The 15,876-nt window shown below is 37.8% G+C and overlaps 1 protein-coding gene across 1 annotated transcript; it reads left to right on the top strand.

Annotated features, from left to right (window-relative positions):
• The first annotated feature begins 1,541 nt into the window (after window positions 1-1,541).
• On the top strand, window positions 1,542-7,672 carry LOC129870794 (putative SWI/SNF-related matrix-associated actin-dependent regulator of chromatin subfamily A member 3-like 1). Its single transcript, XM_055945655.1, has 4 exons — window positions 1,542-1,973; window positions 3,259-4,481; window positions 6,059-6,350; window positions 6,750-7,672. Exons 1-4 carry the CDS (start codon window positions 1,544-1,546, stop codon window positions 7,547-7,549), a joined length of 2,745 nt encoding a protein of 914 aa, XP_055801630.1. The 5' UTR covers window positions 1,542-1,543; the 3' UTR covers window positions 7,550-7,672.
• Window positions 7,673-15,876: the final 8,204 nt, after the last annotated feature.

Below are 15,876 nucleotides of genomic sequence, written 5' to 3' on the forward strand. Positions count from 1 at the left end.
CTTACTGAACTTGTGTCCCAAAATGGGTCACAATCCAAGCTCAAAAACCTAACGAAACAACCCATGCAACAAAATTACAATTAAAGACACCATTAATGAGTTGGGCAGCCCCTTTGGGGCAAAATTTAACTCAAATACACACTCCCTAATGATTTCCAATCACTCCAACGTGTATGCACAAACTTTCCAGAAAGATAACAACTAGAATGACCCAATTTGGAGCTCTAGAACTAGGGTTATGGTGTTTCGAACAGTTTGGGATGGATCTGATCGTGACTGGTCTTTTATTTAAAAGATCAATCACATTGACTATCGCGGACGCAGAAGGGAAGGCCTGCAATCGCGGAGGATCGACTTCTAGGCCTTTGTGAACGTGGAGAAAGCCCCGCCATCGGGCAAGCCAACCTGCCTGGCCTCCGCAAACACGAGAAGGAATGGGCTAGGCGCCTCAGGCATTCAAAAAAGCGGCCCTTGGCTTGCGAATGTGGAGGCCAATCTGTTGTTCTTTCTTAATTGCGTTATTATGCTCCTTTGTATATTTTCCGCTCCCTAGCCCGTTATCGATTGTTCCAGGCTTTGGGTTGGTTTGCCTATTGGAGATTTTAATAAGTGCCATCATGACCTTAATTTTTGGATCGTGATATAATCACGCTTAATCTTACCCGGAAGGTGTGTGTTACTATAAATATTTTGAATGAGTGAATATTACATTTGTCCAATCAAATTAATCTTTTATTATTACCTACATAAAGACAAAATATAATTAATTTATAGATATTTATATTTGATCTTTAAATCAAATAGACATTAATCTTTTCTTTTAAAACCTCATAGTGGCTCATCTGTTTTGAAGTCATTAAGGAAGAAAAGAGATATTAGAAAGTCCACGTTTGTTTATGAAATCTGTGCGATATTTTAAATTTTAATTTGAAGTTAATATTTGTTTTTTTAAAACTCCACAATTTTAACTTCAATTTCACATCTCAATTTTTTTGAAAAACAGGATTTCAAATTTTAAGTTGTGATTTTAATTTTTTAAAAATATAATATGTGATCCATAAATTTATATTTCGTAAAAATATATTCATTATTTTAAATTTTGTTAAAAAACACTTATGCTCGGCATAAATAAATTGTCTATACCACATGGATGGATTATATTAAATAACAAGTGAATTCTTATAAAATTATGTATATTTAAAAGCTTATAATAACATATAATTGTAAATATTTATTTATAAAAATAACATGAAGATATGCTATTTATTAATGCGCGCTTTAAGAAATTTCGATACATTATTTATGATTATGATTTGCTTATTTGTTAAAACTGTATAAGAGTTGAAGAAATTTTAATTATTTTTATAAATTGTGAGATTTTTATATTTATAAAAAAAAACATAAAACTTAAAAAATCCAAATAACATACTATTCAAAGAAAACAACTTCAAATAAATATTACTATTTCAAATTAGTAAATTGTCCAAACGGATTTTAAAAGACCAAAAGACAACCAAACAAGGTGTTAGTCTCTACTAACCGTATGTCCATAAAAACCCAATTTTTCTCTCTCTACACCCGCCTTTCCCTTTTTAAACTCTCTCTCCCTTTGTGCCGCTCCCATTTGAATCGAGGGAAAAAAATGCTAGAAGGGAGAGACCCAGTTGACGTTTTCATGAGTCTTGACCGATGGCCTTTGTCACCGCTTGAAGAGGAAGAAGAGACCGACACCACTGCAGCAAGGGAGATGTACATGGTGGGTTTTGTGATCGTCAACGTTGTGGGTCTTCAATACTATACTGGTACAATCAGTGGACGAGAAATTGTTGGACTTCAACGTGAACCGCTGAATCAGTATGATTCAAATGCTATAAGAGTGCTTAATACTCGTTCTATTCAAGTTGGACACATCGAACGCTCCGCCGCTATGGTTTTAGCACCGCTTTTGGACGCCCGTCTCATCACCATTGACGGTAAAACTCATGCAAAATTCACTTATTCAATCTCTTACTTCATATATTATAATAACACCGATATAGTATCATTTGTGTGATCTGTATAACTTTCTTACTATCTGTTTCAACTACTTTGTCCCTCATTTTTGTTTGTGTCAGTGATTTCTTTAGTTTCGGGTGGGTTCGGGGAGGTGGGGTGGTGTAGGAGGTTCTCTTTGCATTTTCTCTCAGCTTGTGTATTTTTTGGTTCTTCACTCATATGCTAAATGTCTTTTTCCTGGAAATGTTGTTGCTCCAGCTGTGGGTTCGGGCAGGTGGGGGTAGTCTATGAGGTTCTCTTTGCATTCTCACTCTGCTTTTTTTTTTTAATACTTCACTCATATGCCATATGTCTTTTTCCTGGAAAATTTGTTGTCAGAAGGTTAGAAAATCTGAACTTGTTTGCTTGATTCTTATGGATGTTGTGGACAGAGCAGAGTAGTCAAAAGAGGAAAGACCCAAAGGCTGTTGAAGCTTAAGCGCACCACACAATTAAAACATGGGCTTTAGGAAAGAAAACTGCCCACAAAGAAAAATAAAAAATAGAAATTTTGTGCAGTAGAATGTAACTATAAACACAAAAAATAATTATTTGAACCATAGAATGAGAAAAACTACAATTTAACTTTATAATGTGTTTTGCAATTAAAGACAGAACCCATTGCTTAAGGTGCACACACTTTAGGCAGCCCTTAGCACCTGACGCCTAGGCCAAAGCACCAATTAAGTGAGGTGAAGCGCAAAGCGCTTCGCCGAGCTTTGGGGCTTTAGCGTTCCTTTGACAACATTGGGACAGAGATACATGAGATGCACAGGTGTCTCAGGTAGAAGCTGCGTTTTACCTTGAGTTTTGTGATTTATTTGTTTTTCTACTTTTCATTGAGCCTTCTATTTCCTTTTCCTGATTGTTCCTTGAATTTCTTTTCCCAACCTGTGGTATTTTCCCTTGATATTCTTTTAAATTTGGAATTTTATCTTTCAGTAGTTGGTTAACTTCTTGAATTTAGTACTCATGTTTAGTTATAGTCTCTGCATCACCTGATTATCTTGAATGTAGGAATCAAAATTTAGTCGCATTTAAATTCAGATTCAGTTTCTTTTTCTTTCCAGTATTAAGTACCTAACTTTTTGCTATTGGAGAAGAGAGTTTGTTCTTTAGTTGCAGTCTCTGACTCTTCAAATTTTATGATAATATCGCTTTGATAGTTACCAGTCTGTTTGCAATATGATTTTTGAAACAAGTTTGTTTATCATTCATGCATAGGAATTGTTCCAAAGGTGGCTCGTCCAGGAAACAGATACAAACTTCCCTGTCAAGTTCACATCTTTGCAAGATTTGAAGCATTTGAAATGGTAAAATCAGGAATTACAAATGGTGGGTTGTATTTGATCGGCGAGAGCAATCCGTCATTTACACTTTCAGAGGCACAGATAGTGAAGGAGAGAAGAAGTACACTAGAAGGGAGGGACATTGATGAGATATTTAAGCTGTTGGATGACAAAGTCAGTAAAAAGGAAGAACTGAAAGCATTAGAGCCACCCAAAAGTATAATAAAGTCAAAGCTTCTTCTGCACCAGATGGAAGGATTGCGGTGGTTGGTTCAGAGGGAGAAATCTGAAGAATTACCTCTATTTTGGGAAGAGAAAGAGGGTAATTATGTGAATGTCTTGACAAATTACTCTACCAATAAAAGACCTGAACCTATAAGAGGTGGAATATTTGCAGATGATATGGGGTTGGGGAAGACACTTACTCTCCTTTCTTTGATTGCTTTGGATAAATGTGGTGATGTTATTTCTTCGATCAAAAGTGGGCATCTTAATTCTGAGAGAGATGATGGATTAGATGAAGAGGAAGACACATGTGCTTCTTCATTTAGTAAGAGGAATAGAACGGGAAGAGATAGTAGAAAGGCTAACAATTCACGGAAGAAGCAAAAGACTGAACAAACACACACTCTACAGGTGAAGGGAAACACAGTGTTTAGTCCTGACAGATGTTCTGGCAATTCAAATTCAGGGCCGACATTGGTTGTTTGTCCACCAGCTGTATTCTCAGCATGGACCTCACAGATTGAGGAGCACACAAAACCAGGTTCACTGAAGTCATATATTTATTATGGAGAGCGGACTGGAGATGCCAATGAGCTGGAAAAGTATGACATAGTTTTAACTACTTATAGTATTCTGGCTAGTGAAGACGCATGGATAGATTCTCCTATCAAAAAGATAGAATGGTGGCGAGTTATCTTGGATGAGGCACATGTCATTAAGAATGTGAATGCTCAGCAAAGTCGAGCAGTTAACAACTTGAAAGCTAATTGTAGATGGGTGGTAACAGGAACGCCAATACAAAATAACTCATTCGATTTGTATTCTTTGATGGCATTTTTGAGATTTGAGCCTCTGTCTATTAAATCCTATTGGAACAGTTTGATACAACGTCCACTTGCCCAGGGAGATGAGAAGGGGGTGTCGAGGCTGCAGGTAAGCTCTTATTTGTTTTTTTTTCCAAAAGTTTGTGTTGCATTTAAAGTCTCCATATTCTCTTTTTGTGATATTGGCTCGTAATTGTACTTCTCTTTATGAATTCAGACCATTGTAAACTATTGTTTTCCCAGTTCCAATTATCACCTTTTCTGTAATTATCATGCTTTTCATCCCTTTCCATTATGACTGTACTTAGTAAAGTTATGTTATTTTCACAATGTTTTTGGATATGAACTTTTGAAATGTGAGGAAAGAGCTTAAGATTTAGATGCTCTAGGTCCTCTTTATACCATACTGTGTTAAATTCCGCTCCCTTCCACCCTACTCCTAAAACAGGAGTGGAAGTTCGCCAGCAGTGGACAAATGGTTGAGCATTTGGTTATGTATGTAGGGAGGGGTAGAAGGTCATTTTCTGGAAGGAGGAGCATGAAGATAGGGTGGCTTAGTCTCAGGCTTTGGCAAAATCTACTAAGTCCTATAGTGTTATGCCTTATGAGGTTGGAGACAAAGTATTTGTGCAACGATAGAGTAGGGGAAGGTAAAAGGCTGTTCCAGTTTCAGGCAGTACTAGAGATGGGTCTGACAACCTTTTCATCGTATGTGATGTGTTCCTCTTTGATGGTTAGAGTGCCATTTTTTGTTAAAGTATTACAGTGTGCCTACGTCTGTTGCTTGTTAGTTTGAGTGTTCTAGTTTCTTTTTTAGAGTGTATATCTAACAGTTTAAAGTTTGGATATGGTGTTGGTTTTTTTTAAAGATGGAGCAGCAAAAAATGGTTGAAAATGTGTCTCAATAATTTTATTAAGCATATGAGCGCTTTAAATAGCCAACTTAATACAAAAATCTGCATAATTTGAAATTCAAAAACAAACTAAAATACCTCAACAAACTAATCTATCTAATGGAAATTTAAAATTCAAATTATTCTAAACCTAAGCAACTATTAAACTAAAATTACTGCAGTAACTAAAGTAAAATTCAAAATATGGCCTACTCTAATTTCAAGTAAATTTATTTTGTGCTGCTGGTTTATATTTATAATGGTGAAAGGTTATTTATCTTTGAAGTATTCTTCTATTGAATTTCTGATGCATGACAATCTTCACCGATCAACAGTACGTTGAAGAAATGCAAATGTGTAGTGTTTTGCTTCTGTGGCATCCATTGTATTCTTGAAGAGTTTACTGCACATAATATTATTGCTATAACTTATAAAGTTCTGTTAGAGAAATACTTCTCTGACAATACAAATGCAAGCTTTAGAACACTAATACATAATTCTCATTGCTGAAGCACAACTTCTGGAATCTGAGATTTAGCTGATTGCACCTGGAAATTCCTCTTAACTTATTACCATTCTCATTTTCATATCTCTAGGAAAGAATGTGGTTGGTGAAAAAAAGCAACAAATTATTTTTATTATCTCAATTTCATTTGTGGGAAAGATTAGTTTCTTAATCAAGGCAAATGACTTTAATCTATTCTCTTTCCCTTTTCATAGTTAATTAGTTTTACACTCAATTTATGTTCCCTACTAGTTTGTTTCAGGATTCTGATCTTCATTGTCCTTTCAGGTCCTAATGTCAACCATGTCTTTGAGAAGGACCAAAGAAAAGGCTCTAACTGGTTTGCCATCAAAATCTATTGAGACTTTTTTTGTGGAACTTTCTGGAGAAGAAAGAGAAATTTATGATCAGATGGAATCAGAAGCTAAGAAGATTGTCAATCAATACATCTCTTCTGATAGTTCAATGAAAAACTATTGGACTGTGCTGAGTGTAATTGTGCGACTTCGACAAATCTGTGTAGATATAGCCTTGTGTCCTTCAGACCTGAGATCTTTACTTCCATCGAATAAAATTGGAGGTTAGACTTGAAATCTCTCAAATTTGTTTGTTCTTGTTTTGGAAAATTGGAGGTTAGACTTGAAATCTCTCAAATTTGTTTGTTCTTGTTTTGGTAGCCAATGTTTACAACGGATCCCATGAGTTCATCTGTCCTTTTCTACTTACAAGGACTCTAAAAACAATAACGTTGACTCTGTTTCAACTACAAAAGAATTTTTTACACCAGGAATGAAAAGACAAAATAGTTTAAGCGTAGTAGTGCATGTTTTTTTTTTCTTGGTTGCATTTTCTTTAGAGCTCTGATGATTGGGGATTTTAATCATTTTAGCCAAGTCTAAGGCCTTTTATGCCACCCTGCTTTTCTATTATGACTCAGTTATACAGTGACTTAACACATTTAATAATTGAATTAAACTAGATGTGCAAAGCAACCCACAGTTGTTGGACAAAATGCTCTCAGCGCTACAAGATGATGAGGGAATTGATTGTCCAATCTGCATTTTTCCGCCTACCAATGGTGTCATTACTTCTTGTGGGCATATATTTTGCAAGTCATGCATTTTGAAGACGATAAAACGTGCCAAGCCTTGCTGCCCACTTTGCCGCCATCCTCTGACAGAAACTGACCTATTTTCCTGCCCACCTGAAGCATCTAATGCTGCAAATAGTGGAAGTTCATCGACTGCATCATCCAAAGTGAATGCACTCCTAAAACTTCTTGTTGCATCAAGAGATGAAAGCCCTAGAAGAAAATCAATTGTCTTCTCTCAATTCAGGAAGTTGTTGCTCCTACTTGAAGAGCCGCTTAAAGCATCTGGTTTTAAGATATTGCGCTTAGATGGGTCAATGAATGCAAAAAAGAGATGCCAAGTGATAAAGGAGTTTGAAATCCCAGCTCCGGAGGGGCCTACCATCTTGCTTGCAAGTCTAAAAGCTTCGGGGGCTGGAATAAATCTTACAGCTGCTACTAGAGTCTATCTTATGGAACCTTGGTGGAATCCCGCAGTTGAGGAGCAAGCTATGGACAGAGTCCATAGAATTGGACAGAAGGAAGATGTGAAGATTGTGAGGATGATTGCACGAAGCACCATTGAAGAGAGGATACTGGAACTGCAAGAAAAGAAGAAACTGCTGGCGAGGAAGGCTTTTAGGAAGAAGGGTTCTCAAGATCAAAGAGAGATTAGTGTTGATGACCTTCGTACCTTGATGCACTTGTGAGTCATAGTATTATTTTTTACTCTCACCTTTATCGATCCATAGATGGATGTATATGTTTTGTAAATGCTTAACTTACTATGCGTCCAATCTTTTTGGTAAAAAATGCATCATAATGTTCTCTGATTTGAATTATTTTACTGAACTTTCTATAATCCATTTGGATGAAAATGGAAATGCTTCTTTGAACTTGCTCTTGTGTCTTCTGTAAACTATAACCTGATGGAGCAAATAGTTCCTCCTTGCAAGATGTCTATGGAAAGAAGGTTTTAGTACAAGTTCTAATTCTTGGAGGAGCTATTTCAATTTGCAAACGACAGCATATGCTTTTTGTTTATAGAACTCACAAGGAAAAATGCCTTTGTGCCACCTTCCTCTCTTGCTAGATTTTTTATTATCCCCTTCCCCTAACATATTCATTCAACTCTAAGAATACAAGAAAAACCTGCAGCTTAAAAACTACTATTGTTTGAACAATTTGACGCGATAGAAAATGGTTACTCCATTTAAAACAGAAGCAAATGTTGCATTGAATTTATGTTTTGTGATATCCAAAGTTATAACGCAACTGGCTATAAGAAGAAATTCATCTCGATAATTTGTCACCCAATTTTCTTTTTCAACTTTCATAGATGTATTGGTTAGGTCCCGTGTGGTAGTGGTGGCTAGAGGCGGTAAAATCAAGCTTGTCCAAGTTTGGACAGATTATTATCCCCCCATTTCAGTCCCTCAAAAATTAGGCTGATACGTAGCTTTGATTGGTCTATGAAAATTTTTATTAAAGTATTGAGAAAATTTTAGAAACCACGGTACTTTGGGGCCTAATAACTTAACTCAACGTGTCACAATCCGATTTTCTCAAGTCATGATGACACCTACTATCACCTATCAGTAGGTAAGCCTAACCCACAGTTCGAAATCATAGGCAACGGACCATCACAAGCGGAAGGAAAGAAGCGAATAATAATATTAATAATAATAAGAAAAGAAGAAGAATAACAATTTAACAAGATAGACCCCAAAACCTGGTATCAGTTGGTAGTCGAGCTACTAAACTAAATAAGGAAGTTCAAGCTTAATACAAATATCAAAATAGTAATAGTAATACAGACTGTCTCCGAATACAAAATAAAGACTAGTCCAAGTCCAACATAGAAGGAGATAGGCAACTCTGAACACCAAGAGCTCACCCAAGTCTCCAAAATCCAAGAGCTGCTCCGCACGATGTCCAAATCAATATTGAAAACCCGTACTATGATCTGTAGGGTGCAGAAGTATAGTATGAGTACCAACAAGTGACACTCAATAGGCATTGACCAACTAGCTTCAAAGATGAAGCAAGTATAAAGAACATATAAGCAAGGAGTATATACCACAAGTAACTAACAAGAATAATATGGAAACCTACAATAAGGAGCATCAGATATAAGAAAGAGAAAGAAAATAGGAAACAACCAAGGACGTACCTGGTGGCGTCATCCCAAGACCTAAACACGACGACATACTACGAAAGGGGAAACAACTAAGCGACACCCTACAAAAAAAAAGTAAACACATATATTACATAAAGGCCCAAAGGACCGTATTAACTAAATCCCTACACAAAAGTTAGATAAATAAGAACAAGGGCAGTAACTACTTTCAAACAAGAGACCACCTTTTATACCACCACAAGTTCGCAAATAGTAAGAGAATACTTCTTGAGCCTCTGTGTGCCCAGAAAGTTCACTCACAAACAGGTAAACCCGCACAATATCCCATACTATTGACATGTACAAACAACTATGATGGTGATAGGCAATGCACATATGAATGAGAATCGTGCAATAAAATTAGTAGTACCATCAGTGCCAAGTGCCTCATACCAAGATATATATGCCTACTTTAAGTTCCGGTCAGGAAGATGGACCAATGCGCCTCTCTGGGATCACTATGGGGGGCTCGGGACTGCCCTATATACTTGTCTGATCTCGATTCAGGTTTTATATTAATATAGATATCAATCTGTATATTCGATCATTAAAGTCCGCTCCATCGTGGTGACCGGAGATAATAGTACGACCCCCCATTCGAAAATTAGTATAAAATAGTTTGGTTACAACCCAACTTTCTCAAATCAATGCCAAGAACCAATGCATGCATCAGGATCGACTACATCTGTGATAAAACAATGATCCAATGGAATGCATACCATCACCAGCACTCAAACAACATACACAATCACATATACTAATGACGCCACAAGAACCTTACACTCTAGAGCATGAAAACTGGGCTAACAAATGCGACCGACCTCCAATCAAGGCCAAAAACTCAACTTTACTCCTCTAACTCAATCACAAGGCCCAAAAGGGAACTCAACCCTAACTGGGTAACAAGGAGGAGGAAATGAGGAAACAGGTGCTCAGCTAGTCAATCAATACCTCCAGATCCAACTGAAATTACAACCTCGAGATTTTGAACACAGCTAGCCCCGCCAAACGGCAAAAGAAAGCATAGGACATTCTAGCTCTAAATCCAGAAATGGGATCCAACAGTAATTAGCAAGCCTAGCCAGGTGAAAATCTCTACACCAAGGCTTCAAAATAGGTGCTACAATAGAGAAGGACACTAAGTCTAAGAGACTTCCGCTAACAACGGCTACATCAACTAAGTTTTATCCCAAAATCAATCCTAAGGTGCAAATCCGCCAACCACCATACACATCAATCAAGCCACCTAAAAAGGCTAATCATGGCCAAACTAAGGCATAATCAATAGGTCTACCCACTAGACTAGAAGTCTCACAAAACAACCTATCCTAAGGATCACACCGAGACAAAGAAATAAGAAACTGGGAATTAAGTCTAACCCATCACATACAATCCAAACTACAAGCTATTTATATTAAACAACACCTTATGAAGCTCAATCAAAAGAAATGAGACGGTAGCCTACCTCGAAGCCGAACACGCGCACTTCAAGTCTACTTTTCGGTAGCTTTTTGCTTCCAAAATGACTCCAAATGACTCCAAGCTATCAAAATATTGATCACCTCGTCAATACGAATGTTTTGACACTAAATTTGCATTTTTCGGAGATGGACCCAAAATTGGGTCTAAAATAGAATTGTGGAAGCCACAATGAGAATTTCAAAAAATGACTTTGTGAAAAGGTTCTAAACACATTATTGAGATTGTACCCAAAAATGGAGCACAAATCGATGCTCAAAAGGAGACAAATCAGCCCAACAATTAAAATCACCATTAAAGCTTAAAGTTAAGTTAGGGCATCTTCTTTGGGGCAGAATTTACCTCAAACGAAGCTTCGAATAAAGATTTGGAGCTCACCAATGGATTCCCCATGAAATTATTTTGAATATAGCCTCTTGAATTGCTAAATTTGGACTTGAAATGCTTAAAATATCGTGGTTTAAAGTTGAGAGAAAGAGTTGAAAATCGAGTCTTTAAGTTGCCCGAATAACCCTCCGTGAACACGGAGCTGCCAAGCCCGCGAACGCGGAGAACAAAACCATTTTACCCTCCGCAAAAACAAAGAACAAATGCTGTACCAGAAAAAGGGCCAAGAGTCCCAAAACTTCGAACAAGCCTTCAAAAATCATTCGGAGTACAAATGACGCAAACCAAAAGTGCAAACCACTTGGAAACGACATTCCGGACTCAACTACGTACTCAGAATTGTCATCCGAGGTCGTTACGACTGAATGTGGATCCCACTCCCAATCTATTTCAAGTCAATTCCACAACGGGCCTCTAAATTAGACCAGAAGCCTTAAAAACCCCACAAAAAGTCATTCTAGACCAAACTCGATATTTAAGCTAATGCGCTGACGGAATTTCAATCCGAGCGCGTTTACCTAGAATATTGACCAAAGTCAACCTTAGGCTAAAAAGCCTAATGGCTCAAACTGGCATCGAATGGATCAGGGCCCGAGCCGAGCATGCTTCTATCCTTAATTGACTATTCCGAAGTTGACCACACTGAGGAAATTTCAATCCGAGCGCGTTTACAAAAAATGTTGACCAAAGTTAACCTTAGACCAAATTTCAAAGACTAAAGCGCCAAATGGCCTCAAACTCATACCAATTGCCTCAATACTCTTGCCGACCATGCTACTATCCTAATTTGGCCATTCTAGAGCTGATGGAATCATCAGAATTCTATTTTGCAGTTGTTTTCCTAGATTTTTGACAGAAGTCAACCGTTCAAACTCCAAAAGCTCCAAAATAGGGAAATGGGCATAAAATCCAAATGAACGACCAGGCAACCGAACTATCAGTGGCAGCAAGTCATAAATAACTTGGGGTCACTACAGAAAAGCTCTAAATGCTGAAAAGATCAAAAAAGACAAAAATGACCTGGAGGGTCATTACAACATCCACTACTAAAAGGACTTTCCTCTTCGAAAGTCAAGGGATAGAAAAGAATCCAAGGGCACGAAAATATTAGAAAGCTAGGCCCGCAATCTCCTTCAGACCTACAGGTACCTTCTCGGGTCGGACAACACCAACCCAATAACTCCCAAAACCAATAACTTGAGTTTGAAATCTTTCAAAATTGAAAAGGATATTCCAAGGGACAACCAAATCCATAGGAGGAAAAACTGAACTGCGACAAGCTCCAATGTCACTTTGTTGCCAACAAAACTTCTAGAAAGCTGAACCAATATGAGAGTCTACCCAAAAGAAATTGAAACTATTGCTGTGAGTCCATGTATCACTCCACGAGTGCAAATCTGAGTAAACCACCATAATCCAACTAAAACTTAGCCGGTAGGTAGCGAACAAGCATATAAACCATTTTCAAGAGTGATCACAAATAAAATTAAACTACCAAAAGGAACACCATAAGGAACACTGCCAGCTAACCATAAACACACACGTGAACCTCGCACCCTGAACAAGAAACCAAGAGATGATTCAACGAATTACTTTGACTCCATTTTGAAGGAGAGTCATTTGAGAAATTCCATTCGCGCATGGAAGCAAAGGTCTAAATTAGTCAAAGCACACCACAAGAGAAGACCCAATTCAACAATCTGACACTTTGAACCATCGATACATCTGCTATAGCTTACTGGTAGAACCAAGGCACAACACAGAATCACCGAAATAGAAGAGAGTCCTGCTCGTAAGGTAAAATAAGCCTGTGACTGAAATTTTTGAGATGTATTTACTAACCACCTAAAAGTTCATAAGTAACAAGGACACATCAAGGCAATTATGATAAACCATGACTCATCAATATGAACTCTATCTCTCCATAATCACCCCTTCTCGCTAATTGTTAGTCAGTCACAAGAACAAGAAGACCACCATTTCAATGAACCCAAAAGAACCCTTTTTACATGACACTTTAAGCTAAAACATCACCATACTTAGAATAGCCAAGGATAAATCCATTTCCAACCTTCCCAACTCAAACATAGCCATATGACACCACATCACACAACCAGATGAACCGATAACTTAACCATCAAACTTACCATGAAAAGACAACCTAGCCAAATCGAAGGGCAAGCCTTAACTTCACCATCTTAGGAACTAAGAACACGAATCGAACAAAAGAAGAATCACGAACAATATCTACAGTAGACCACAAAGGCCACAACTACTAATACACCCTTCTCTCGGAAGCAACTTCACACCAGCTAAGAATGCTAAGAGGGGGGGGGGGGCAAACTAAAAAGGGGAAATGATCAACCCAAGAAAACTCAAGAAGGGCTAAATGGAAATCCACCCAAGTAATCAACTAAGCCCAACATCCACAAGGTATAACTCTACCAGTACTGCCACATCATAGTAAACCAATATGATCCACCACTAAAAGAAATCATCTAGGAAAGATAAATACATACACATAGTTTCAAATAAAGCTATCATAACAAATAATAGGAAAGTAATCAGGCTAAGTACGCACTTCCACATAAGTCCAATAAGGTAATTACTAGAATAGTAAGATGAATCTAACAAGAAAAATAATCACCGATAGGTACGAAAACCCCAATACCCAATCACTAAAAGCAAGGAAAGTCCTAGAAATAAAATTTACACAAATGTGATTGATACTTAGAGACTCATCCTTTGTATGACCAATAGAAGAATGGGATGGAATGCGCCTGACCCCTAACTGAACACTCGTACCACTAACTGCAACACTTGGGGTACCACCCCTAACTGACTGTCCTTGAGCCCTAAGAACCGGATCCTATCGAGCCTGTCACCTACGATGTGTGACTGTAGGAAAATACCTAGCCAAATATCCCAACTCATTGATTATATAACACCTCCTACTAACTAAAACCCATTGAGATGGCCCGGCTGGCATAACATGAACCCCAGAACTTGGATGCTCAAAAGGCACACCTTGAGAAGTTTGTTGTGAACTCTATCCACCATGGTTACCATAACCTGTCACAGGACCCTTGGAAGTTGAGGTGCCCCATCCATGGGTTCGGTAGGTCTGAGTGAGGCTCACTCTCACTAGAATGATGTCTACCTCATAGAGAGATGCTACCTCTGCTATGCTGATATCAAGCTCTCCTACCTCTATCTCTCTAAGTCTCTATACATGCATGCTCCATAGACCTCACATAACTGACCACCTAGGGAAAATTAGACCCAGCTGCTATCAAGTGTTGTGATGCTAAATGGAAAGGCAAGTTCAATCCATCAATAAACCCCTGAATCAACTCTCGCTTGGTAAGAAACAAGGGGGTAGTCTGTCCAACCCACTCAAGAAACTCAATCATATACTTTGAAACCGAGAAGAACCTTGCTGAGGATCAACAAATCCAATTCTAGGATGAGAACCACTCGATGCACCCAAAACCATACCTGCCTGTGGTGTATAATTATTGAGATGTGAAATTTTAAATCCTGGATCCAAATGAGTCGAGGTGGTCATAGATATCATCAATGTTTGGGTAATATGCGCTGATGCTCTAGCCACACCAATTGGAAAGCTCGTACTATCCATCTAAGGAGGAATAAATTTCAAGAAACTATTTAGAGGTTGACCAAATAATTTGACACGATCATGAATCAAGAATGGAGTATTCCTAAAACGCCCTATAGCCTCCCAAAGATAGGATATAAACATCTCCGCACTAATCTGTAGAACTCTACTAGGCACTTGCTCTTATACCGATGATACCAACTCTGATACCACTCTGTCATGACTCAATTTCTTAAGTCATGATGAAACCTACTATCACCCACCAGTAAGTAAGCCTAACCCTATAGTCCAAAACCACAGACAACGGACCATCACAAGTGAAAGGAAAGAAGCGAATAATAATATTAATAATAATAAGAAAAGAAGAATAATAACAGTATAACAAGATAAACCCCAAAACCTGGTATTAGTCAGTAGTCAAGCCACTAAACTAAATAAGAAAGTACAATGTTAATACAAATATCATAATAGTAATAGTAATACAAACTGTATCCAAATACAAAATAAAGACTAGTCCAAGTCCAACATAGAATGAGATAGGAAACTCTGACCGCGAAGAGCTCACCCAAGTCTCCAAAATCAAAATAACTGCTCCGCACGACATCCAAATCAGTAGTGAAAATTTGTATTATGATTTGTAGGGTGTAGAAATATAGTATGAGTACCAATAAGTAGCACTCATTAGGAATCAGTCGACTGTGCTCCAAAGATGAAACCTGTATAAAGAACATGTAAGCAAGGAGTATATATCACAAGTAACTAACAACAATAATACTGAAACATATAATAAGGAACATCAGATATAAGAAAGAGAGAGAAAATAGGAAACAAGCAAGGATGTACCTGGTGGCGCCAGACCAAGACCTAAACACGACGATATACTACGAAAGGGGAAATAACTAAGTGACACCCTACTAACAGAAGTAAACACAGATATTACATAAAGGCCCAAAAGACTGTATCAACTAAATCCCTGCACAAAATTTAGCAAAATAAGAACAAGGGCGGTAACTACCTTTAAATAAGAGACCATCCATTATACCGCCACAAGTTCATAAATAGTTAGACGATATTTATCGATCCCTTGTATGCCTAGGAAGTTCACTCACAAACAGGTAAATCCGCACAACATCCCATACTACCAAAAGCTACAAACAACTATGCTGGTGATAGGCAATGCACATATGAATGAGATTCATACAATAAAATTAGTAGTACCATCAGTTTCAAGTGCCTTATACCAAGATATGTACACCTCCTTCCAATCTCGACCAAGAAGTAGGACCCATGCACTTCTCTAGGATTGATATGGGGGGCACGAGAACGCCCATATATACCTGCTTGGTCCCGATCTAGGTCTTATATGAATATAG

This window comes from Solanum dulcamara, chromosome 10, assembly GCF_947179165.1.
Source record: "Solanum dulcamara chromosome 10, daSolDulc1.2, whole genome shotgun sequence".
NCBI classification, from domain to species: Eukaryota; Viridiplantae; Streptophyta; class Magnoliopsida; order Solanales; family Solanaceae; genus Solanum; species Solanum dulcamara.

What these genes read in the sequence shown, in the direction of transcription:
- LOC129870794 (XM_055945655.1), top strand. Translation starts at nt 1,544, where the DNA reads ATGTCCATAAAAACCCAATTTTTCTCTCTCTACACCCGCCTTTCCCTT. An exon ending in AGGGGGTGTCGAGGCTGCAG is followed by an intron (nt 4,482 to 6,058) that starts GTAAGCTCTTAT and finishes TTGTCCTTTCAG; the next exon opens with GTCCTAATGTCAACCATGTC. An exon ending in TCCATCGAATAAAATTGGAG is followed by an intron (nt 6,351 to 6,749) that starts GTTAGACTTGAA and finishes GAATTAAACTAG; the next exon opens with ATGTGCAAAGCAACCCACAG.